Consider the following 26,712-nt stretch of genomic DNA (forward strand, 5'->3'; position numbering starts at 1 on the left):
TTGCAGGTCACCGCCAGAGGATTTAGCCCATTGTTGCAGTTTGCCTACACTGCTAAGCTATTACTCAGCAGAGACAACATCCAAGAGGTCATGCACTGTGCTGAAATCCTGCACATGCACAATCTGGAGGACTCCTGTTTCCGCTTCCTTGAGGCCCAGCTCTTTAATGAAAAGGACGGTTTATTTCTTTACACCAAAATGTCAAATTCCCAACAATCCGATGCACAAGAAGATGGGAATTCCGCAGGTGAGGAAGAACATATGCAATCTGAAACTCATAAGATAACCTGTTCCAGGGAAAGAATTTGTAATGAGACCCTTGGATTTGAAGCATCATCTAGACTCTCTGACAAAGAACCAGCTGTTATATCCATCCCTGTTACATCAAATGATGATATGGGGCGCTGCCCCAAATACAGGAAATACCAGCTTGCTTGCACCAAGCATATCAATAGCACACCACATACTAGTACCTCAGGTTTTTCAAGCACATTTAAAGAAGACCGGCCAGTCCATACCCAAACTCAAGGATATAGAAAGGCACAGGTAAAAATCGAACCACACGCACTAGAAATTGCAGGAGAAAAGGCTATCCAGTGCTTGTCTGGAGGTGAACCTGGTGCAGTGGAGCATGTAATTACAGATAAGGAAATGGATATCAAGCAGATGAGTCCAATGTGTGTTGATAGACCCAAAAGTAGAACACCTCCTTGTTCAAGGTTCATTAAAAAAAATGATGTAGAATCTACTGAGAGACAAAATCCACTGCAACAACCTTTAGACACCAGAACATCGTGTTCCCTTGAAGAGGGAATGACTCAGGGTGACCTCAAAACAGAATACAGGCCTTATAGCGAGAACTATGGACTGTCCTGCACACCTCAGAAAGACAACAATAGCTTTACTGTTGGGAATCCAATGACAGGACCATCTTGTGAAATGATTTGCAAACAAGAACTGGAATCGGACAGAAAAAGTGTAATATTTTCTTCTGGTACCTTGGACACGATGAACACTCCTGCTGCACATTCGTATCCTGGTGGGAGTTCACTAGAGGACGAACTTACTGAACATGTGCCAAAGGGTTTGTGGAGTGGTACTAGCCAGTCACTTCCATGTTCACAGACTTGTGCTTCTACTAGACTTTCAATGGAGCCTTTATTGCCGTTGAATTCATGTAGAATTCGACCTACGTGTAAAACCAGCTGCCCAGTGCCAATTAAAGTGTGCCCTCGGTCTCCTCCATCTGAGACCAGGACCAGAACCTCGAGTTCCTGCTCCTCCTACTCCTTTCCCGAAGACGGAAGTGGTGGTTCTCCTTGCAGTTTGCCCCAGTTTGAGTTGTCCACTTCTCCCTGCTCACAAGGAACGCGCTTCCTATCCGCAGATCAACAAGAGCTAGGAATGATGGGAGATGCAACGTACAGTCAATGTAAACCACCATTAAAATGTGAGCAGTCCTATGGCACCAACTCCAGCGATGAATCTGGATCCTTTTCAGAAGGGGACAGTGAATCATGCTCAACTCGAGAGAGAGGCCGTGAGGTACAGTAGCAATATTTTTAATAAAATATTTTTCCAGTAGTAAATTCACCTTTCCTAGGAATGTCACACAAAAAAGGAAAAGCTGCCAGTATTACTGGATTGAGAATAGTATGTTGTGGTACCAAGTGCCAGTATGCCAATATTTAGAATCGTGGCATGATAATGGCCACACATTTGAGTCCTGCTACAGTTTGTTCTTGATCTGAGCCATGCTGAGTAGGACTGCATCCAGTATAACCTAAAATGCCTTCCAAAAGGGGAGGGAGAGAAAATATTATAGACGGAAATTACCCTCACAAAGTTATTTTAGAAACATGTAAAGACATACATATTAAATTTCCCTCCACTATTTTAATGAAGACATTAACACATTTATTTTGAAAAGATTAATGTGGTGAGGAGAGGTTGGTGCTTGATTGTTAAATTTTCATACCATTTTAAGCACATTGGGTGTTTGTAAAATGTCATCATGCTCAGCTATTTCTTACCCTATAGAGTAAGGACATGTCTGGATGGTCCTTGGCAGCTGTTGCTGCTGGCTAAAAGATGCCAGTTCGGGTGGATGGGGATGGATGAAACTTGTAGGATTGGGGGAGAAATCCATTCAATGTACCCGAAGGAAAGGTCAAATAAATAATTTATTGCAAAGACATGAATACTTATCGGAATTACAACATGGTTGAACAGTTAATAAACGTGGACGTTGTGCACCTTTCGGACTGTGTTTTCATACACAGTGCAGTACTGAATGAACCCTGCTTATTTTAAATAGTGCTGGTCGAGAATGTCCAAAAATTATTCTCAATTTGAATTCGATATAATTGATACATTGACAACAGCAATGTTTGTGTCCACTTAATTTGTCCTGTCTTTTAGTTAACATTTTTACATGAAAAGAAAAACATATTAACAACTTGCGCTTAAACAGTCACTTGCTCGTACCAAACTTGAATATTGCTGATAAGAAAGACAGGTTGCAAAAGTCTTGCACACATCAGGACTAACACAAGAACTCCACATTTCAAACAACCACAATTTATGCTACTGGACGAAAGGGTGCTGATTGGTTGGCAAGTTGACTCTGATTGGCCATGGAGAAAACAAGAGAAAACTATTGGTTCCCCAGGCTCCCGGGTAATTCAACGATAGGCTTGAACTTATGCCTTTTGTTTACAGAGAATGGGTCCCTGCATATGACAGCTTCTAGCAAGCGTAAATGAGCCACGTTATGAGCTGGATTGATTGTCTTAAATTCAGCAACATGTCTCTCTTTTCAACTTAATTTAGCGCCTTTAACATAGAAAAATGTCCCAGAGGTGTAATCAGAAAATGTATTGAGCCATGGAAGAAGATATCAGCAAATGTTGTGATCAAAGTGATGATTTAACAACAACATGCATCCTCAAAGTGACTTTACTGTAAAAATGAATAGCCAAATGATCTTCATGGTAATTTAATCAGACAAGACTTGACACTAGGCCAAAGAAGCAGCTATCTGAAGGATTGACTGAAGTTTGATCAGAGATGTGGAGGGTCTTAAAAGGCCTTGGGCAGGATTCTCCGGTCCACCAGCCGCCTTTTCCGGAGCGGCGCACTCCCCACCGGCAGCGGGATTCTCCGTTCCCTCAGCCGACCAATGGGATTTCCCGTTGTAGCTACCCCACGCCATCGGGAAACCCGTGGCTATGGGTACGCTGCCGGTGGACTGGAGGATCCCACCAATGGAGAATTCCGCTGCTTGTATTTATATCGCCTTTTCGTGGCCTTAGGATGCTCCAAGGTGTTATACACCCAGTGAAATAATTTTGACATGCAGTCACTGTCATTGTAAAGCAGAAAACTGGGAGAGAGGGAGAGTACCCAGTGTAGCAACAGCGCAGGTTATTTTTGTGGAGCACGGAGGAACCTTTGTACTGTAGATTGGATCAACAGTCGGCTTCTCCTTCTTAGGATCTTATTTAAATGCCTACATTGGCTTTGGCATTGTTCTGAAAATGCTGACAAAATGGTAGAATCGAGGTGCTAAATTATTTCCCATAATTTTCGGGCTGCCACTGCTTGGTTTTCGCCAGGCAGAGGACGGCAAAATATCCCTTGCACAGTTTCTAATTTCAGCCTGTTGTCCAGAGTAGGTGTTGTGCCAAGATGAAACCGTGCTCCACAGAAAAACACGAGATGGGTGACTGGTCAACCTGCATGCACTGCCTTGAGATAAGCTAAAGCGTGATTTTAGCAGATGCCTGGGAACAGATTGTTTGCCCATCCTCGCTATATTGTGGACGATTCCCTGTAAAGGGATTTTCATTCTGCTTTAATTATTTGCTTGACTTATGCCAACCATTTTGTAAAAGAGAACATTTTTTGAAAGGGCGACTGTGAATAAAACTTACCATAATTCACTACTTTATAGTCGGATTGTAAAATTGCCAAACGAAAATTAACATCCCTAATCTGACACAGTGTAATACAATGATATATGCTGCAGATGATTAATGGATCACGATCAGCTTCGCATGCCTAAACCTCATTTAGTACCGGGATCATTGGCATAGACTGAATGAATGAAAGCCTGATTTTTTTTTAAAAAATGCTTGCATGCATTTTTAACCAAGAATGTCATTATTTCCGTTGCACTATAAATAAACACAATGAATGTCAATAGGCAGAGAGAGGAGAATGAGGTATCAAAAATAGCAGCTAGCAAGGTTGAACACAATACACTGTGAAAGAGGAAGGAAACTGTTAATGTATTGGGCAGTGTCTTTAGGGGCTTGGTCTTTCAGTCTCCTTTCTGTATTTTACATAATTGCAATATTGCTTTATTAATAACTGATGACAACATTGACCAGCTTTGATGCTTAATTCGTTATCATTGTTAATCCGTGATCATAATATTCTTGATATTTTCAAATACCTAATTGTATTGCAAACCCTGTTTTAATAACACATAATAATAATCGCTTATTGTCACAAGTAGGCTTCAATGAAGTTACTGTGAAAAGCCCCTAGTCGCCACATTCCGGCGCCTGTTCAGGGAGGCTGGTATGGGAATTGAACCTGCGCTGCTGGCATTGTTCTGCATTACAAGCCAGCTATTTAGCCCAGTGTGCTAAACCAGCCCCTATAATATTAGTGTCACAAGTAAGCTTGCATTAACACTGCAATGAAGTTACTGTGAAAATCCCCGAGTCGCCACACTCCGGCGCCTCATAGCAAAGCTTTGGTGATGGAAGTAAAATAATTTGATCTGTCTTTAAAAAAAAAATCTGAACACATCACAGTAATGTACGTTAACACGTTCCAAAATAGAATGGTTAACACAAGAATGCTTTGTCATTGTAGACGTCAAATATCCATCACTCGTATGAGTGAATCATTCTTTAGTGGTCAACTCATTGCTGCTAACTCCACTTTCAACTTGAGTTGCTTAAAGGCACTTACAGTATAGGAAATTTTACAAAAATTGCTTTTCTTGCAGTTCTGCATCCCTTTAAAACAATATAATTTTATTCAAACGCCTTCCATTTTATACATAAAACCAAAACAACACATCCCACCCAAACAATACCCAAATCACAACCCTCTCCCACTGAAAAAATCAATTTCCCTAGGCAAAGCCCAGGACAGGAAAATAAATCTTGGTAAAATATTCAGCTTGACCGACTAAATCCTGCCCGCCAAGGACAGAGTGCGACTGTCCCACTTCTGTAAATGAGTCCTGGCCCTTCCCTCCAAGTTCGTATGGTTAAACATTCGGAGCCGGGCCCAATCCTGGGCCACCTGGACCCCCAGATATCTGACATGAGAACCCGCTAAGCAGAACAGTAACACCCCCAGATTGACTCCCCTCCGCGGGAGATTAACCGGGAAACACTCACTTTTCTCCAGGTTCAATTTGTACCCTGAAAAAGAGCCAAAGCGCCTCAGCAGCGACATTCCATTGCCCATGGTGGGGATTGGGTCTGTCACCTACAGTAGGAGATAGTCAGCGTACAAGGACACCCTATCCTGCACTCCCTCCCGCCCTCTCATCCCCCTCCACTGATCTGAAATCCTCAGGGCAATGGCCAAAGGTTCTATCGCCAACGCAAACGAGGGGGGACATGGAGCACCCATAGTTTCTACATAGAATTTACAGTGCAGAAGGAGGCCATTCGGCCCATCGAGTCTGCACCGGCTCTTGGAAAGAGCATCTTACCCAAGGTCAACACCCCCACCCTATCCCAATAACCCAGTAACCCCACCCAACACTAAGGGCAATTTTGGACACTAAGGACAATTTATCATGGCCAATCCACCTAACCTGCATATCTTTGGACTGTGGGAGGAAACCGGAGTACCCGGAGGAACCCCACGCACACACGGGGAGGATGTGCAGACTCCGCACAGACAGTGACCCAAGCCGGAATCGAACCTGGGACCCTGGAGCTATGAAGCGATTGTGCTATCCACAATGCTACTGTGCTGCCTTCGGTATTTTGTACAACAATCGTAGCCACGAGACAAATTTAGGCCCCTTCCCAAACTTTTCCAGTCCTGCAAACAAATACCCCCAAGCCTTCTCAGCATCCAGTGCATCCAGTGCTTCTCAGATACCTCCTGCTCCGTATCCTCCAACAGGGGCAACACCACGTTTAACAACAGCCGCACATTGGAGGACAATTGCTGACCCTTAACGAAAGTTGTCTGATCCACCCTGATAGCTTTAGGGAGACACTGCTCCAGCTTTAGTGCTAGTGCCTTAGCCAACATCTCAGCATCCACATTTAATAGGGAAATCGGGCAGTATGACCCGCACTCCACCGGGTCCTTATCCTTTTTTAAAAGGAGTGAAATGGACGCGTGCATCAACGTCTTGGCAGTGCACCCTGTGTTACCGAGTCCTCCAACATCTCCACCAGTAACGGTACTAACCATTCTGTCAACTTTTTATAAAATTCCACCGGGAAACCATCTTGCCCCATAGCCTTACCAGTCTGCATTTGCCCAATAGCTGTCAGGACCACCTCTACACCCAAAGGTTCTTCCAGCTCTTCCCGATCTTGCTCCTCCACCTTGGGACACTCCAAGCCTTCCAAAAACTCCACCATATACAACCCCTCCCCAGGTGACTCCCACCTATAAAGGTTCTAATAGAACATTCAAACGCCCCATTGACTTCATCTGGCGAGGACACCAACTCATCACCCGAATTTCGAACCTGACTAATCTTTCAGGAGGCTGCGTGCTGCCTCAACTGGCAAGCCAAGAGACGACTGACCTTTTCCCATATTTATACATTATCCCCCTCGGATGCTCTTTTGTATCCTTCTTTTTAAAATGTATTTTATTACAAACATGTATCAAAACAGGTTACAGCGAACAAACACCTCGGGAAACATGTTTCCCAACGATCAACTATACAGTCTGAAAGATGTTTCCCCTTTTTCACCCCCTCCTCCCCTGCGCCGAACAGCCCCTCAAACACGGTCACAAACATCCCCCATCCTTCCTCAAACCCCGCTAAAGAGCCCCCTTAACTCATACTTTATCTTCTCTAACCGCAGGAAACCGTACAGGTCACCCAACCAAGCCGCTACCCCCAGTGGCGATGCCGACCGCCACTCGAGCAAAATTCGCCACCGTGCAATCAGAGAAGCGAAGGCCAAGACATCGGCCTTCCTCCTTTCCATGAGCTCCAGCTTCTCTGAGACCGCAAATATCGCCACCAAAGGGTCCACCTCCTCCTCCACTATCCTGGCTAAATCTGCGAACACCCCCAACCAGATTCTTCCCATTTTTCGTAATCCCAAAACATGTGCGCGTGATTCGCTGGCCCCCGCCCATACCTCTCACACTCATCTATTACCCCCTGAAAGAACTAACTCATTCTTGCCCGAGTGATATGCACCCTGTGCACCACCTTAAACTGTATCAGGGTCATCCTTGCAGAAGAGGAGGTCCCGTTTACCCTTCGCAGTGCCTCACTCCATACTCTCCTATTGATCTCCCCTCCCAACTCCGCTTCCCATTTCTTCTTGATCTTCAGCACCCGTTTGCCTCACTGCTCCCCCAGCCACTTGTATATATACCCAATTCTTCCCTCCCCTTCCACATCCGGGAGCAGCAGTCGCTCCAGCAGGGTGTATCCCGGCAACCTAGGGAACCCCCTCCAGACCTTTGGCACAAAGTCCCTAACCTGCAGATATCTGAACTCAGTCCCCCTCGGCAGCTCTACCCTCTCCCTGTGCTCCTCCAGAAGGTGAACCCTTCCTCCAAATACAGATCCCTCACCTTGACCAGCCCAACTTCCCTCCACCTCCTGTATACACTATCCATCCCCCCTCCCCCCCCCGGCTCAAACTCATGATTCTCGCACAGCGGCGTTAGCACCGACATCCCTCTGTTGTTTTGAATCCTGACGGTTCATTAATTTGGTCATTGATCAAGCCAAACTATCATAGGAATAACTTCTGATTACATGCAATTTGCTGAAATCCCTGAGCATTGTACAAAGGCAGATGCATAATAACAGGCAATTAGGAAAGTGCTGCTTTTTCCAAAGTAGTTGTAATTTGCAGCTCACACAAACCTTTGTTCCCATTCTACCTCTGTTTCCCAAGTTCTGTGCTGATACTGGATTAGTGCATCTAAATGAGACATAAAAGTAATTTATCAGGGAGTTGTTTCCAAAGGAGAGTCTGTCACTTCTACACATGGGAATTAATTACTATAAGTTTAATGTGCTGACTTCCAAATAGCCTGAAGCCACAGAACCATTCCAGTTTCGCACTTTGAATTAAATTGTTTACAGCCATATATATATTAGAATATAAAACATACAGTTTGGAAAGGCCAGGCAGAGCAGTAAGCTAGTTCCTTCCTCAGATCATCTACAATCCCTTAATTCAGGCATCTAGAATGAGGTTATGCAGAGTTATTTCGAAAGGTAAATAAAACAGACCTCCAATCTTGTGCCCTATTCTACACACCTAGGCAAGTGCCTTCTTTGGTGTGAGACTTAAATTCTGGTCAGCTCAGGACCCATTTATCACGCAATTCCCAGTTGCCTCTGTTAAACTTAGAATACCCGGCTCGGCCTACCCGCTTCAGGGGGAAATGTGCCTTCAAGGACGGGATCTGCATTGTGGAGGGACAGGGGTGGGTGTAGGCTGGAGTTGGGCCAGGCAACCTGATGTGACCATCAATTCACAAGACATGTGGTTGGAAGTGAACAGTGGTTTTAATAGTCTTACTATAGAGTCTGTCTGGCAGGCAGGCTCACAACCGCAGATCTTTATACTTCCAGTTAGTGGGAGGAGCCATGGGCGGAGCCAAGGGTGGAGCCCAGTACAAACTCCTCATCTCCCCCTATGGGCAGAACCGCGCAACTGCTCGTATACCGAGTTTACATAGACACAACACATACCATATAACAACAGTGTGAATTACGAGGAATGTGATTCACCACACAACCCCAGGAAAAGGTAGGAGGCAGATGCAGGGGCTACCAGATGTCAGGGTGGTCTATTTGAAAAGTCTGACTCAGTGTTGTGCGATTTCAGCCCAGTTAAAAATAAAAGATACCCTCCAGCCCCCGCACGTCCCCCACACACACTCCACATGCCACCTCATGCCTCCATCCACCCTTCATTGCTCCTCATGCCCCAATGCCAAGCTATGGCACTTTGCTGACCACTGACCCACAGTTCTAAAGAACCAATGATCACCCTGGTGGCTGTAGAATGTTTTTTAAAAAAAAATCTTTTTTAAGAAGTAATTCACATTCATTTATTGAGCAATTGACAAGGTTTCAACTGAGTAATGGATTACTGGGCTCTCAGCTAAGCTTGATTATGTATTTTTGGCTGAGAAATCAGAAATCCATTAGAGTACTAAAACACTTGAGCCCCAGAGAAACTGTTGCTTGGTTGACCATCTGGCTCTCTTAACACTGCTGTAATTTTCACAATGTTTATTTACAAAAGATCAAGAGGTTTCAAGTGCTTTCAGTTTCTGCTATTGCAATGTTAAAGGCTCTGAATGATTGACACATTTATTGCCCTGTGGTATTGTCACTATCGGGTTCATTGGTTCTATATTGGATCAGGGGCATGGAAGTGCCACAGCTTGGCTTAAGGGGCTGGTTGGAGGGACACAGCTTGGCTTACCTTGGCATGGGGCTACAAGGGGTCATAGTGAATTTTGGAGTGACATAGCTTGCTTGTTGATTCTTCTTGTTTCTGTTCAGCTCTTCCTAACAGTCATCCTCCCAATTATCAGTGCCGGTGTCTGCTAGCTTCATACCTCGTGGTAAAAGCTCTTGTAGCTGAGGTGTAGATGTCTGCAAGATCATGATCTTGTGGCCAGTGCGCCGTACAGAAGGCCTTTGGATAAATCGTTGTCATCTATCTGATATCATTGACTTAACAATGAGTGAATGCTGATGGACTTTGCACACTCCAGGGCCTTCTGCAGGACCTTATCCTGCCAAGAGGTACCAAAGATATGTCTGAGATAGTGAAGGTGGAGACTATTCAGCCTTTTCTCCTGCCTATGTCCAAGCATATGTCACTGGAGAGCGCTGACGTCGCAGGCTTCGTAGACACTCAGCTTGGTGTTCTCAGCCTGGTTGCTGTTTGTTCCACACTCAGCTTGGACATAACAGCAGAAGCTTTTGCGATGCACATGTTAATTTCAGCATCAAGTGACAAATTGCTGATGATTAAGGAGTCCAGATATGTGAAGCTCTGAAAAACCTCCAACGTCAGTACTGATAGATGGAGGTTTGGCAAATTCTTGACCAACATTTGTCTTTCCGATGCTGATGGTCAAAGCAAATTCTTCACAGGCGAGAGTAAGACTTCCCTTCTGACACTCCAGGTTTTATTATTTTATTATGTTAAAGGCACTATAGGAATATAAGTTGTTGTTAAGGCATTCACATCTCCAATGTCTTTTACCTGTCGCATTTACTTTCTTAAAATGTTACTTTCTTTATCTCCCGCTATTGGAACTATAAGGTTACAAATTACTGCTCCGATACCTGGAAAAGCTGTTCTAACATCCAATATCATACTATGAAACAGGATACAAAAAACAGTTTATCAACTTGTTTAGTGACCCTGCTATAACGCATCGTTAGTTATCATGCTATGACCTTTGCTTCTGATTACTCCTCCTAAGCTCCAAATACACCTTTCTACCTCTGCTGTTGCTTTCTGTATCTTCCCTGTGTTAAAATTAATACTCATTGAAACTCCTAACTTGCTATTTCGTAACTCCCACAAACTTCCCTTCTTCCAGCAATCTGAACACTTTTAAAAATTGCCTGGTGTCACCTTATCAAAATGCATTCTTCTTGGCAGTGTCCTACTTATGGTGGTCTTGGCATATGAAATAATAGCAGGGGTTTTACAATAAAGCTACTCACCCTGTTCAATTAGACAGCAGCTATTGTTTCATATGCTTATTTACACTTTACATATAGACCTTAATTTTTAAATAATATTTTGATTTAACAAATAGCAAAAATGACCAAATTTGTGAAGAGTAAAGTTGGTTGGAACTGAGGAGTTTGTCAATGGAATAGACTTAGCCACTAGAAACCATAATTGCCAGAAGGGTACAGTTACAGAGACGAGTTTACATGGGAGGTTTTCATCACAGATATGTCCTTAGCATGTGTTGCTTTGGTATGTGGTTAATACTGCTGCCTCACAACTCCAGGGACCCGGGTTTAATTCTGGCCTTGGCTGACTGGGTGGAGTTTGCACTTTCTCCCCGTGTCTGCGTGGGTTTCCTCCGGGTGCTCTGGTTTCATCCCACAGTCCAAAGTTGTGCAGGTTAGGTGGATTGGCCATGCTAAATTTCCCCTTGCTGTCCAAAAGATTAGGTGGGGTTACGGGGATAGGGTGGGGCATGGGCCTAGGTAGGGTGTTCTTTCGGAGGGTCAGTGTAGAGTCGATGGGCCAAATGGTCTCTTTTGCACTGTAGGGATTCTATGATTCTATTTGACACAAGATTTGTGGAATATTTTACTGTAATAACTCATTTTCCCTCGATCAAACTTGCCTTGAGACTTTAATGCAAAAGCCCAAAATAATGAGTGTGCTGGATATCTGAAATTGATTTTGTAATGCTCTCATAATAGTGTGAGCCTACCATTATTGTTCCAGCTGATTTTGGACTAACATTTTTTTTTTAATTATACCTTTAGCTGTAATGAAATTGAAATAATTATGTAGAACTTTTCCATCAGGCATTATTCTGCTGCACTGTAGTCTTAGCCACCGTATCACCGACATACAGATTTTTATGGAGCTTTCCCAAATAACTTTCTCCACTGTGTACTATGTTTTCCAGTTGCTGCAGTGTCAGTGAAAGTGATTAGTCGTGGATTGCTAACACAGCTGTGCTGAAAGGTTGAAAGTGCTTTAGCTGCCTATTGTTGTTCTTGTGTAAAATGTGTGATGACTCATTCTATTGGTGCCACCTATCGGTTGGAAACTGTGATGCAAAATGTTTGGGCTCTGGGTACAAACAGATCAGAATGATCGCAAGGATTTATCATTTCTGTCAAATATTAGGTGTCCCAGCATAATACTGTTACTGTACTTTGCAGTGACGTACTTTGCTAGTTCATAAAACATGCGACAATTGTGTGGTATTGTTTTTTATGTTACTTTACAAAGCTTTCAGACTTTCTGCATAAATAGAACCCACATTTATAGGACATATACCAGCATATTTCCTTGTGTTCTGTTATATTAAGCATGACGCACTCATCTCACTTTTCAATTGAATTCATTTTTGAATTGGGACCCTGCTAATAATTTAGTTTGAATTCTCCAGTTCTGATGCTCCAGTTAATCAATTCACTTTATCTTGTCCTGTAGGTCAAACTTCCCTTTCCAATCGATCAAATCACAGATCTTCCAAGGAATGATTTCCAAATGATGGTCAAGATGCACAAATTAACCTCCGAGCAGCTAGAGTTCATTCACGATGTCCGTAGGCGCAGCAAGAATCGGATTGCAGCCCAACGCTGCAGGAAGAGAAAACTGGATTGTATTCAGAACTTGGAATGTGAAATTCAAAAGTTGGTGAGTAGACTGCCAACTTTCCATCTGTTGGCGATCAAATCTTGTGAGTGTCTGTTCTCAGCCAGTCTCACACCCAGTTACCAAAGTAAAACAATCTCTCTTTTCTAATAAAATCCTGATTTCCTTATATTTCTGTTGTTTGGAAGCATCAAGGGATTTGCATCTTCCTACCTACATCTTGTTACAAGTAGAGAATTGACTTTGAATTAATCTAAGGATATCCTCAGGAAGACCGGATCTCTGCTTAACCTCAGGACATATTTTAAACAATTAGACTTCCTAAACCTGAAGAAAGACAAAAGATGTATCTTAATAAATTATTATTTTTAATACTGCATAATGCGCCTGTCCCATAGTAAGATGCATATTATTGGACTATTAGATATATTCCATCCATTTGTTACCAACACAATTCTTTTGTTCTTCTAAATCAAAGTGAGCAACTGAGTGTATCAATTGCCCAAAGATTTTCAGTAATAGATTAAAGCTCGCTGGAGATCATGCCTTGGGCTATAAACAGTGGAATAGATTTATTAACAATATGGAAGGAACTTACAAATGCCGCATGTCTATCGTACCTCAAAGTCTTATACTGGAGATCATCACACAGACACACACATCTCCAGCCTCGTTGTGCTCTCGCTCAAGTGAAACAAGGTCGGTGAATAGCAGGAGAGGCCAAAAACGAGAACCGGGCCTGGCGCCAAACAGTTTGCGATGCAACCGGCCCGCTCCAGTAGGCAAAGTCACGATCTCACTCTAGTGTGGGGAGAAACCAGTTAGCACTACTTAAGCCCTATTTTCATTCAATTAACAAGAGCTACCCATATCCAACGGCCTCCTGTCATTCAGTGGCCTCCCCAGTAAGTGGTCACGCTGCGCTGATTAGTACTCATTTTGAAAAAGGTGAACCTGGCGGAAGGGCTCCTGTGTGGGAGGTGAGTAGCTGAGGAGGTGAGTAGCCATCTTTGGTCACAGACAAAGAGCCCTGTGCTCGACGGAGGGTGGGGGAGAGGTGCCTGGGGGGCCAACCGGGGGGCAACCACTCGCGGCACCACCATGCCAACCACTGGATTGTGTTCACCCATTCTGGGGCAACCCTTGTCCCTGCCCGTCTGCCCCAACGACCACCCATAACCACACGGACTGCCGAGGCCTCTGGCTGTGCGGCTGAAACTAATAGGGAATTGGAAATTTTGCTTAAGTGAGCATTTCACACATCTCAAGTGATTCCCATTGGTGGGCAGACAATGCAGCATGTGGGAGTCATTCACTTGATGCCTGGACACTGCCTTAACACTTCGGGAGGCAACACCACAGGCGTAGCAGCCAACATCCGAACACCCTGGGGACACAGCTCCGGGAAAATGCCCACGGCCAGAGGGTGGGTGGGTGCCGGGGGAGGGAGATATACCTGGAGAGATGGGCCAAGGGTTCAGAGTTCAGCCCACATTGCAGAGGAAAGTGACAGAGGCATCATAATGGTTGTGCACAAGGTGCTTAATGAGTAATACAAGTTCCCACTCTCCCAATGATGCCGCCCCTCACCCCGGCCCCCACCCCCTACCTAACCCCCAACCCCTCCCCCGGTGCCCTCAGCATTTCTCAATGTGCTTGGCCCTCCTAGCTCTACCGCTACATCTAGGTGTCCCCCCAGGATGCACATCAGAAGTGGAGGCAGCTAGCTGCATACCATCTCCCGTGGCCTTCGATGCTCCTGGCGGATGTCTTCTGGAGAATCTGAGGCCAGAGGGCTCAAGCTCATTTGTCAGCGGCACATGCACAGCCATGCTGCCCTATCCCGTATGCTGGCTGAGATGCGGCCTCATCAGAGGGATGGGACTCGGGGGAGCTAGTGGCCACCATCACCACTCCATGGGATGGGACGGGTTGGCAGTTGGCGCCCCCTCCTCCCACTCGGTGCCCATAGGGCCCTGGGATTCACCTTGGGATTCACCTTGGTATGACTGCCCCAGCATCATTTGGCTCTGCCAATCCTGGCGGTTCCCCATGATCCGCACCATGGTGTCGACACCCTCAGCGATGCTCCTTGGTGACTGGGACATGCTCTGCAGCGCCTCAGCCATTCCCATCCGAGAGCGGGACATGTCCCACTGAACCTCATCAAGGTCACCCTGGTACAGGGTAGCATCTCCCAGTGAGGCAGAAATTCATATGGACATAAGAAATAGGAGCAGGAGTAGGCCATCTTGTCCTTCGAGCCTGCTCCGCCATTCAATGAGATCATGGCTGATCTTTTGTGGACTCAGCTCCACTTTTCCGCCTGAACACCATAACTATTTATTCTTCAAAAAACTATCTATCTTTGTCTTGAAAACATTTAATGCAGGAGCCTCAACTGCTTCCCTGAGCAAGGAGTTCCATAGATTCACAACCCTTTGGGTGAAGAGGTTCCTCCTAAACTCAGTCCTAAATCTATTTCCTCTTATTTTGAGGCTATGCCCCCTAGTTCTGCTTTCACCCGCCAGTGGAAACAATCTGCCCGCATCTATCCTATATATTCCCGTCATAATTTTATATGTTTCTATAAGATACCCCGCATCCTTCTAAATTCCAACGAGTACAGTCCCAGTCTACTCAACCTCCTCGTAATCCAACCCCATCAACCCTGGATTAACAGAGTGAATCTCCTCTGCACACCCTCCAGCACCAGTATGTACTTTCTTAGGTAAGCAGACCAAAACTGAACACAATACTCCAGGTGTGGCCTCACTAACACCTTATACAGTTGCAGCATAACCTCCCCAGTCTTAAATTCCATCCCTGTAGCAATGAAGGGCAAAACACCATTCGCCTTCTTAATCACCTGTTGCACCTGTAAACCAACTTTTTGCGACTCATGCACTAGCACACCCAGGTCTCTCTCCACAGCAGCATGTTTTAATATTTTAGCATTTAAATAATAATCCCTTTTGCTGTTATTCCTACCAAAATGGATAACCTCACATTTCTCAACATTGTATTCCATCTGCCAGACCCTAGCCCATTCACTTAAACTATCTAAATCCCTCTGCAGACTTCCGCTATCATCTTCACTTTTTGCTTTAGATTGGATTGGATTGGATTTGTTTATGTCACGTGTTCCGAGGTACAGTGAAAAGTATTTTTCTACAAGCAGCTCAACAGATCATTCAGTACATGGGAAGGAAAGGGAATTAAACAAAATTCAAGAAAATACATAATAGGGCAACACAAGATATACAATGTAACTACATAAGCATTGGCATCGGATGAAGCATACAGGGTGTAGTGTTAATGAGGTCAGTCCATAAGAGGGTCATTTACGAGTCTGGTGACAGTGGGGAAGAAGCTGTTTTTGAGTCTGTTCGTGCGTGTTCTCAGACTTCTGGATCTCCTGCCCGATGGAAGAAGTTGGAAAAGTGAGTAAGCCGAGTAAAAAAGTGAGTAAGTGAGTTTACCACTCCTTTTAGTATCATCTGCAAACTTGGCCACATTGAACTTGGTCCCCAACTCCAAATCATCTGTGTAAATTGTGAACAATTGTGGGCCCAACACTGATCCCTGATCAGTCACTTCTGTCGAGACCCTCAGACATGGCCGGCACGGACTGGGCGACGCCATGGACACCTTCACTAATGGTGTCGATGTCATGCACCACGCTCTCCACTGCAGTCCCCATCCTAGCAGTGTTGACCTCAGTGGTACTCATTGCCGACGACATGCCCTGTGCCCATTGCCTCTGGGATTCCTCCAGGCTGCTCTGGATCTGCTGGAGCGACCCTGACATCTCATTCTGAATGTCCCAGCTGCTCCCTATTGTCTCCATCATCTCCGGGTGACACACTTCCATAAGCTCAGCATCAGGCTGGGACCCAGCTGGGTCCTGGGATCCAGCAGCCGTCCGCCTGCTGTCTCACCTGGGGATTCCGGCCTCCACCTGATGTACATCAGCAGCAGATTGTGCCCCCAAAGCATGTCCACTAACGTTTCCCACCAAGGTGTGTGTATCCGTGCTGGAAGAGGGTGGGAATGACAGCTGTGCTGCAACTATAACAGTGGCATCTTCGGAGCTCTCCTCGGTGGTGGTCTCCTGGGAGGCAGGCAAGGGGGCCACCCGGGATGGGCCGATGCCGTCGGCTGGAGGACCTGTGGTCAGTGCGAGGAATGGGTCAGGAAATAAGATGATAACAAATCACGTTTGACATGTCCTCCGGGTGGAGCCCGATGGTTCCTCACTTCTGCGGCATGTGCCAGCCTCTGACCACTCTGTCCTCAGCCACACCGTCCACCTCCAGGGCTCACTCCTCGCAGGTGGTGAGGGTTCTTAAGTCTGGCACCCCTCCGCCAGTCTGGGCCCTCTCCCTGAGATTATTGGAGAGCTTTTCCTGAGGAGGCACAGAGGGGAGATCGTTAGCCACACGCATGCTTCACAGTAATGGGAGGGTGGGTGTTAAGGGAGGCTTGGGCTTGAATGGGGAGGGGAGTGGAGGGAGGATTGGTATCGCATGGAGAGTTGGGGGTGTGGACTCTCCCGATGGGGGGGAGGGGGGGGGGGGGGGGCATTGGTGTCTACTCACTCGTGCTACCCGGTGTAGGTCGTTGGCCTTTGTTCGGCACTGGAGGCCAGTCCTCCTGATCACACCCCCCCCCCCGAGCTCACAGCTGCCGCCACCTCAATCCAGGCAGCACTGGCTGCCCTATGGCTTACCGGGATCCTCAGGTGAACAGGACACCCCTCCTGACCTCCACTGCGTCTCGGACCCTCCCCAGGTCAGCGATCCCGAATCTTAGGACTGGTCCCCTCGGTACCATTGTTGCGAGCTGGCTGGGGTTGGCTGAGCAAGTGCGGTTTAAATGCTGCTTGACCTTGTTAGTGGGGGCGGGGTGTGCTGGCAAGCCTTCATTTGCGGCGAGAAGCCCTTGGGACCTTGTTAAGTGGACCAATGAACCTTGAATAGCATTGCTAGCCTCACTAGGTCGAGCGCTGGGAAGCTCACAATAATTTCCACTTGCTACAACACTTAGAAATCTTTCCGGAGAATCGCGGCAACGGTTTGTATCTCACTTGTCCCTGATTGGCTCAGGTGTAATATTCTTTATTACAAAGAATATCTTACAATCTTTCAAAAGATGCATAAAGAGCAAAGGAAATCCAAATCATTACCTGCTGGTTTCTTCCAACTTTGATAATCTGGCCTTTCCCCAAGACAATATATAAACAACTGCCACACGAAAGAGACTCCTCACAGCAGCAGCGTTAGCTGATGTGCAAAGGAGGTGCACAGAAGTCCATGAAAGATTTTAAAGGTAAAGGCAAGTTAAACACATTAATAGCAAAGCCATCTCAATCAGGCGACTCGCAAGCAGTGCCATAATGAGATCAACCTCGTATGTTAAACAAAATGTTTATTTTTTTTAATATAAATATAGAGTACCCAATTAATTTTTTCCAATTAAAGGGCAATTTAGAGTGGCCAATCCACCTAACCTGCACATCTTTGGATTGTGGGGACGAAACCCATACAGACGCAGGGATATTGTGCAAACTCCACACGAACAGTGACCCAGAGCCGGGATCGAACCGAGGACCTCAGCGCCGTGAGCAGCAGGCCCAACCCACTGCGCCACCATGCTGCCCTACAAAATGTTTATATGATTGATGCTTCTAACATTGTCCTTCTATTGACTTGAATACTGTTGTGGGGTTTAGTTTCTGACAACACACTTTCCTTAGTGCATTAATCCAAGCAAAGATATCAGCTTGAAGGTGTACAACAAATACCAGGGTGATGGATGGGAGCCAGCAAATTGTTTGCTGCAATGCATTGCTCAGATAGTTATTTTCATCTCTCTGACATCAGCAACACAGCCGAGTGAGATGTTTGCTTCATGCAATCATGGGAATAGACGTAGAATATAATAGTTAGCAAAGAAAATGGCTTTTTAAAAATTCAAATACAAGGTGTGCGTGTTGTCGGCTCGGCCAGCATGTATTGTCCATTTCAGGTCGATCTTGAGAAGACATTAGATCGCTTAAAATTGTAATTGATAAATAATTGCAGCTGGGAAATCTAGAGAATTTAAACTCCTCCCCCTCTTAAAGTGCAATCTAGAACTTGACCTAATAAAAACTGAGGTGAATATTCACACCTCATTTCGTTCTTCAAATAAATAGGATACCAGTGACATTCAACCACTTGACTCTTACAGCATCTCAGTGTTCCATTTAACACCATTCGGACGTATATTCTCATGTAATTCAAAAATACATGTGCACCACGTTTTAATGCAGTACTATATAAGGCTTAGTGGTTTGCACTGTTGCTTCACAGTGCCAGGGTCCCAGGTTCGATTCCTGCTTGGGTCACTGTCTGTGCGGAGTTTGCACGTTCTCCCCGTGTCGGCGTGGGTTTCCTCTGGGTGCTCCGGTTTCCTCCCACAATTCCTGAAAGATGTGCTTGTTAGGTGAATCGGACAACTCTGTGTACCCGAAGAGACACCGGAATGTGGCAACTAGAAGATTTTCACAGTAACTTCATTGCAGTGTTAATGTAAGCCTACTTGTGACGCTAATAAAGATTATTATATTATTATTAATTTTATCACTCTCAGGATTCACTTAAGTGCCTCCAGTCCATTGTCTGCCTGGAACAGACATAAAGAGGAGGTAGAGAAGGTGAAGATTGGGTGGGCCTTTGGCTTCTTGCCAGCTTTCAAGAAAGTTACTGGGTGGAGGGTTTTAAAGATGGGGAAAGTGGAAAGGACATCTCGGGCAGGAAGATGTCTTTTTTCTTTTGCAAAGCTCCTGCTCCTCCTGATCCCACAGTTAAAAGTTTTACATTTCCCAGAAGGGCTGTTTCTGCTTCCAAACCTGCTTCTGCCGAACAAGAAAGCTGCAACTGCTCCCTTGTTCAGGCCTGATTCAAATACTGGCCGGGGTCTGAGCAGGTAAGTAATCTGCTGGATATCACCCTTTCTGCTGGGCCAGGATGGTTAAGATTGGTTAAGTATGGTTAAGACTGACACCAGTTCAGTTCAATCACATTAGATCAACCACCTCAATCAGTTGGATGGCAGGTTAAAAAGAAATCTAATTTCATATTAACCAATATAATTGTATAACAAATTTCTGTTTAAAATAAGTCTGCAAACAAATACCACATTAGGACAGCACTTACTGACCACCTCTTGAAGCTATCTATTCTGGTGATGTAGGCCCACAACTCAGCATGAATTAATGTTACAAATGCATTATCCCACTGAGTGAGTTTTGCCAAGAAACATAATTAGATGCAGTAGCTCATCATGGCACTTATTACAGGGAGGCATTGAAGCCAGAAATGGACAATTTCCTGACCTAGATCCATCACAGTTGTGAACAACCTGAAATGTGATGGCAGCAAAAATAAGGATTGTAAAGATGTTGCAAAAATATCATTAAAATATGCAATCATCACTCCTGGGTTTGGCCAAGGCCTGAATATTTCAGGCACATTGTTGAGTTTTGCAAGCTATTTTCTTCTTCCCATGTTGTATCTTTGGATTCTAAGTTTTTTATGCGATATATCCGTTTATTATAACGCTGTTCAATTCTACTCTCAGTTGCAGCTGAGCAATATTGAGCAACAGTTTTAGAAAGTTCAACTATCCGAGTTCCTTGAACAACTCTGAAACCAGTTTTTTGCTTATAATAAGACATATACCAGTTTACCACATTACCACACTCTGTAGCCAAGTGGCTATTCTTGTGTGAACTTGAAGCGTAAATGGGTGTTTTGACCCTGCAGTTAAGCAATCCTACCCAATCTGTCCGGGTCTAACGCCCACAGACTTTTACTTTCAGCAAGAGTCATTGGACAGCAGCCGAGGGAACAGTGACTGGTTTATCTCAAGTCTTTAGTGCAGGGTCCCAATTGCGAAGCCAGTAATCACACTGCTATCCTGCTGATAGCATGAAGCAAACCTCAGGCCTTCATGATCTGTGTAGCTCACTGCCATGTCAGATGATGCATTCAACCGAAGAACTCTCAAAGGATTTTCTGGTTTTGGAGCACAGAGGGAGCCGTGATGGCCCCGTTCCCAAAATTATTCCGTCAATCTCTCTCGCTTTTTCCTATGCTGCAAGAACATAATTCTTAAAGCTACACTATGGAGTTATCAAAACAATACTGTGGAGATGCCAAAAGATGATACATGCTGAGGAGGGGAAGAAGCTTGCCAGAACGAGATTAACCATCCCTCACTGACTCGACCTGTATGAATTATAATAAGTGAAGGAACCTTGACTTATTAATCCCTCAATATGTTATTTCCTGGAAAAATACCAAATCAGTGTGCTTACCTTAAATCTTAGTTTCAAATTCTTGGTTACAGGTTATGCTTTGTGATACGTTCCTGGACATTGTGCAGCAATAGTATGTGCTCCTTTGAGGAGCACAACAAGTACTATTAAGAGCTTACATTACATAACTTGTCATTTTTCTGTTTTTCTCCCAGCTGTGTGAAAAAGAGAAGCTGCTGACAGAAAGGAACCAGCTGAATGCTTGTATGGGGGAACTGTGGGATAATTTCTCATGCCTTTGCCAAGAAGTGTGCGGGGATGTCCAGTTAAACTCAGAGCAGATACAGTCGTTGCACAAGTTTTGTCCAGTCTTTAGGCCGATGGGTGAACCTGCAGCTACCGGCAGCACCGCCCTGCCTCTTGCTGAATTAGAACAGAAGTTCTTGAAGACACAGTCCGTTGGAGATGGTATGCAGTGCTGCTCGGAGCAAGGAGGATCTCAGCATCAAGACCAGTGGTCACCTCGCCACAATACAGAAATGTGCACGTCAGGAAATCTGCAAGGGCTACTCGACCAAGGAACGTGCTCGGAAAGGGGGCCCTCACTCGAACAATGCAGTCAAACTGTCACGGTAGATTTCTGCCAGGAAATGACTGATAAATGTACAACTGATGAACAGCCTAGGAAAGATTGCACCTAGTGACTGTTTAATCCTTCCACTTTTTTTTGTTTCCCTTAAAGTAAGCAGGAGGTTCACTTAATCAGGATGCAGGCAAAATTCATCTGTTGATGTTTTTTCTCTTTGATGCACACTACAACAGTCTTAAACTGCAGCAATACTCTGTCTAGGTATTACTCCTCAGAACAACTGAGGTTTATCCTCAATGGTGCTATACCTTGCTTGTGCAGGGAACTTGACAGTGATGACACTGTTATTTTGTTATGATTATTAATTATTGTTATTAGGATTTTAGCCTTCATTCTCAAAAGGAAATGGGTCAGATAACAATCCATTTTACCTTGAAGGACCCAATAAATAGTTCAGTAGTCTTTCAGCAAGCTCGGTGGCCCATGTCACACACCAACTCAGGAAATCTTCTGAATATTCAACATAACTCAGTACACATTAGAGATGGTTTTCCATCTACATCTATACTGTAACCAATCCTGCATCCTTTGCTTTAATCATTAGAATACTGGAACTCTCCGTCTGGATTGTACAAAGTATCTGGTTACAACATTCCCATTTTACCTTCTGCAGAATCTGACCGAAACTTTTAAGAATTTAGACAGTTGAGTTTTCACACTTGAGCAATATCACTTTCTTTGTACTTCTTTGTAAGGAAAAATAATAGTAATTTGATGTGTATTTGATGTAAATTAAAATGATAAGACATCTCTGGCACTGCTTTGAAAGGTGCCTTTTGAGCAGGGAAGATTTGTTTTTATTGCTGATGTAGAACAATGATGGTCAAAACTGCCACTTGCACTCTGTCACTGGATTTTCTTTTGCTTTTCTACCCGGTGCACTGCACACTTGTGTTTAAAAACAAAAAAAAGGAGGTATTCAGAAAGATATTGTTAGGCTGTGTACCTTCTGTACCTAAGCAAATATTGACAGCCAGTACCTACAGGCTGTAACAGCTAACGTGCTTACAAGTAGTGCAGAATGACCAATACCAACTTTTGTAAATTGAGCTCTTGATATTCAACAATATTTCCATTTAACTCTTAATGATGGTTTTAAATCATCGTAAAAGAAACTTTTGCTTGGAGAGTGGGTTAAACACTGAACTGGATATATATAAATGTGTGAGCCATTTAATCTAACTTTTTAATGTACAAACTTATTAAGAATTATAAACTTATAATTTTTTTCGCATCCCTTTTAAACTCATACATTTCTGACATCCCTGCCATTGCCACTTTCTTGCTGTGTATGATGGAGATACCCCAAATTACCGTTCAAATTCTCCCTCCTTCCCTCTATAACCACTTACCCAGTCATTTGAGGTATGATTATGTAATCACAATGTGGGCAACCTGGAGTACAGATCTGTGAGCTCTCATCCAATGGCACAGTAAACTCACTGCACAAACCCTCTGTAGACAGAGCTGTCACCCTCTTGTTACATTTGCAGTTCTTACATGACCATTCAAGTGAACCAGGTGGCATTTTTGTCTTTGCTATTAATCAAGCCCAGTGACAACAGACAACCTAGTAATCAGCCCTTATTCAGTTAATTCACTTTTGAATACATGGAAGTAACATAAATTAAGTTGTTCCCTCTTGCATTACAACAGCAAATACACTTCCAACAAAATACTTCATTGGATATAAAGCACTTTGGGACGTCCTGGGGACATGAAAAGCAGGATACAAATGCAAGGTAGTGGTAAAGTTATGGGAGAAATTGGTGCAATCTCTGCAAAGTAATAAAGCATTCCATTTCCCAGGTCTGTCCCTAACTTAATGAACACAGTGCAAAAAAGACAAGTTATCCCTTCCAGCTGGCCTCAATTGTAAGAGCACCAAGTTGGGTAGAATTGATAATGTATATGGATGTGCAGTACAATCAACTTCTTGCGACTGAGAGCAACAGCCCCTCCAAGTACCAAGTCTCAAGTAGCTGAGGTGCAGAACACCAGGTAGCTAAAGCTTGGAGAGGAAAAGATTAAAAACCAATTGGAATGATTTTTTTAAAAAGTGTCACTTCCCTCAGGGTCAAATTTGGAAATAAATATGTGGAACTTAATTTGCATTGCATGTTCAGAGCTGATGCTAACATAAGTTATACCAAGTAGCTGTTTTTATTCTTTAGTCCATAAACTGTTGCAGCTGTTAAAATATAACTCCAAACATAATTGGAAAATCCTAAGCACTGTATTTAAAATTTTTATTCGCATATTCATAAAATAATCTGGTTTTCTTGAAAGTAATCAAATATCTCTTTGTCCTGACCCATGTTTGCAAGTGTCAGTTTTCACATTATCAAGTTTTATTTGAACACAACTTTTGTTTCTGATGCAGCTAGGTGTGTTTAGCAGTCACTAATGCTAGACAACACTTCCAGTTTCCAAAAAAAGGAAATGTGAACAATAAAAATCTATGGTCAAACTCGTACATTTCAAACCACTGCTCAAACAGCATTTTCTATGCTTCAGGAAAGTTAAGCTTAGTATCCATAATTTAGCAGTAAACAGTTTGCATATTTGCTTAATTGATTATATAACATGTACTTTTTTTGTTGCTATGCTGAATCCTGTTACGAACAAAACTGTTATCAGGTGATTAACGGGACATATTATTTATCTCCCGAGTGTTCTTGTATTACACAGTACCCAGACAACCTCATTTCATTTAGTTATATATTGTTGACAAGTTAGCTATAGAAGTCAGATTAGGTATTTCTGTTCATAATCTAAAGGTGCCTTCTTTTATTTCAAGTTGATTCTGGAACAGACCAGATTTTCTCCAACATATCTTGCCCTCAAAGTAGTTTAATACTGTTTTCCATAAAAGTAAGCATTGTACTATTTTGGAGACATAATATCTGCTGTACTCAGTCCAACATAATTCTCAACATTGCTGAAAGAGAGACATGATGCTGAAGCTTTTTGTCTTGCACTCATCAGGACAAACACAAGAATGCCAAATTTCAAATGATTGCAACAATTTATACTACAGGAGAAAAAAGTACTGACTGGTTGGCAAGTTGACTGATTGACCGAGGCGTTGCCATAGAGAAACAGCAGGGAGCTATAGGCTCCCCAAGCTCCCTAACAAATTCTTATTAATTAGTTATCCTTGTGAAGAACTTCAATTTGTTTGTGCTTGACCCAAAACAGCAATCAGTATATCAAAGTCTTTCTGACAAGAACAATGAGATTTCTATCTTACTGAACAGTAAAACTAGCTTCTACAGGATTCATGGCCAAATACCTGATTTCAGGTATACTGTATAGTCAGTCAGCCATTCATAAAAATTGGAATTAAGTTGTTGCTCCTCTTTTGAAACACCTGTATTTCTGCTGTCTAAAAAGCTAACAAACTGTCTTTTCTTTGATCTGCAATCAATAATATACTTCGCCAAGATTTTTGCAATCATAAACTGACCAAAGTATTATATTCAATGTTTTGAGAAATTGTCCTACTAAAAGTGCTGGTCCCAATTCTTCATCCCTTTCAGAGTTTTTAATTTATTATTTGAAATTTCAGATTCACCATCTTCCCGAATATGCAGTATAACCATGAAAACATTTTTAAAAATTGAAAACAAAATTTCAGTCTGAGTTACTTTGGGCGGAATTTACCGACTGTTCACGACGGCGGGATAGTCCGGTCCCACCAACGGCGTACAGGTTTCCCAGCGACGAGGGTTGCAGTCAACGGGAAATCGCATTGACAACACCGGGACCAGAATATCCCACTGGCGGGTTGCCTCCGCTGCCAAAAGACATGAAGTGGGTTGCTCGGTAAATCCCGCCCATTATCTTAGCTGGGACACTGACCAGGAAACTAAAGATAACTTCAGTGCTCCTAGATTAAAGAAGGAAAATGGACCTGGAATATCAGTGCTGATTGATATGCAGCAATTCTATTGTGTCCATATGGATTAGGATAGGATCACTGCTGAGGCTCAGCTATGAATGATGGCCACTTGTGGAGCCGTATCTTATTATGAAGGCAATTTCCACCTGTGAATAAGGGAACAAAAATCAATGGCAATGTTTTGCGAAAGCAGTGAGTGACAATGATATTTACTTAAGCAATTCATTATATCAATAAAAATTGGAATAAATGTACAGAATATTTGAATGCCTCCTGTATGCAAGCATGATATGCAAATTCATGAAGTAGTCCCATTTAAAGGAATACACCTGTGCTGGTGGACATCAAAGTCATTGGTTTTGAATAGCTACTCAGTTTAATAATGTGACTGAGCTGAATTAGCACTAAAAGTCCAGGTTCTCGTGAGTATTTTGCACTTCGGGTTCATTATTTGTAAAGCTGTGTCTCAACATTCTGTGGTACCAAATCATCATGATCTGTACGGCAGAATTTGCAGTATCTTTAGCTGTAATGTTAAGTGCTGTTCTAAAATCTTCATTTCATGTGTTTTTCTTCTAATATCTATTATACTTTTGTTTTTGCACAAATCTGTTCATTTTTATTTCACCTGTCTCTGCCAAACCACTGTCTACACTTTAGCGTTTGGACCACATAATTTCAAATGAGCTCTCAATCAATCACAAGTTGCATTTTAAAGTCCAGCTTGTCGGGATGGTTTATTGAATTTTAACCCAATCACATCAGCAGAATGATTGGTGAAACTTGGATATTTGGGCATTTCCAGGAAATGCAAACAGTGGAACTCAATATCAGCTAAGTTTGGCGAAGTCAGCAGTACTAAGAGTTTAATGCAGCCCAACGATATTGAATCATTCTTGAGTTTGTGTCCTTGTTAATGTTAATTCAACTTCCTTGCAGTCAACCTCAGTAACCTCTATGAGCATATAACCTGATGATGTCATCAAACTCATTGGTTACATTCAAAAATCAATAGACACAGGGCAGCACGGTGGCCTAGTGGTTAGCACAGCCGCCTCACGGCGCTGAGGTCCCAGGTTCGATCCCGGCTCTGGGTCACTGTCTGTGTGGAGTTTGCACATTCTCCCCGTGTCTGCGTGGGTTTCGCCCCCACAACCCAAAAATGTGCAGAGTAGGTGGATTGGCCACGCTAAATTGCCCCTTAATTGGAAAAAATAATTGGGTAATCTAAATTTTAAAAAAAAATAAAAAAAAAAAAAAAAAAAAA

The 26,712-nt window shown here is 43.6% G+C and overlaps 1 protein-coding gene across 5 annotated transcripts in view; it reads left to right on the forward strand.

Moving 5' to 3' along the window:
* The window catches only part of bach2b (BTB and CNC homology 1, basic leucine zipper transcription factor 2b), a 327,096-nt gene extending 301,397 nt beyond the window's left edge, over window positions 1-25,699 (forward strand). For all 5 annotated transcript variants that reach the window (XM_038799588.1, XM_038799590.1, XM_038799587.1 and 2 more), the window contains 3 exons: window positions 7-1,545; window positions 12,423-12,629; window positions 21,108-25,699. In XM_038799588.1, coding sequence (XP_038655516.1) covers window positions 7-1,545; window positions 12,423-12,629; window positions 21,108-21,593 — 2,232 coding nt within the window. In that variant the 3' untranslated portion in view covers window positions 21,594-25,699. The remainder of the gene's footprint in view (window positions 1-6; window positions 1,546-12,422; window positions 12,630-21,107) is intronic.
* Window positions 25,700-26,712: the final 1,013 nt, after the last annotated feature.

Source organism: Scyliorhinus canicula, chromosome 6 (assembly GCF_902713615.1).
Source record: "Scyliorhinus canicula chromosome 6, sScyCan1.1, whole genome shotgun sequence".
Taxonomy (NCBI): Eukaryota; Metazoa; Chordata; class Chondrichthyes; order Carcharhiniformes; family Scyliorhinidae; genus Scyliorhinus; species Scyliorhinus canicula.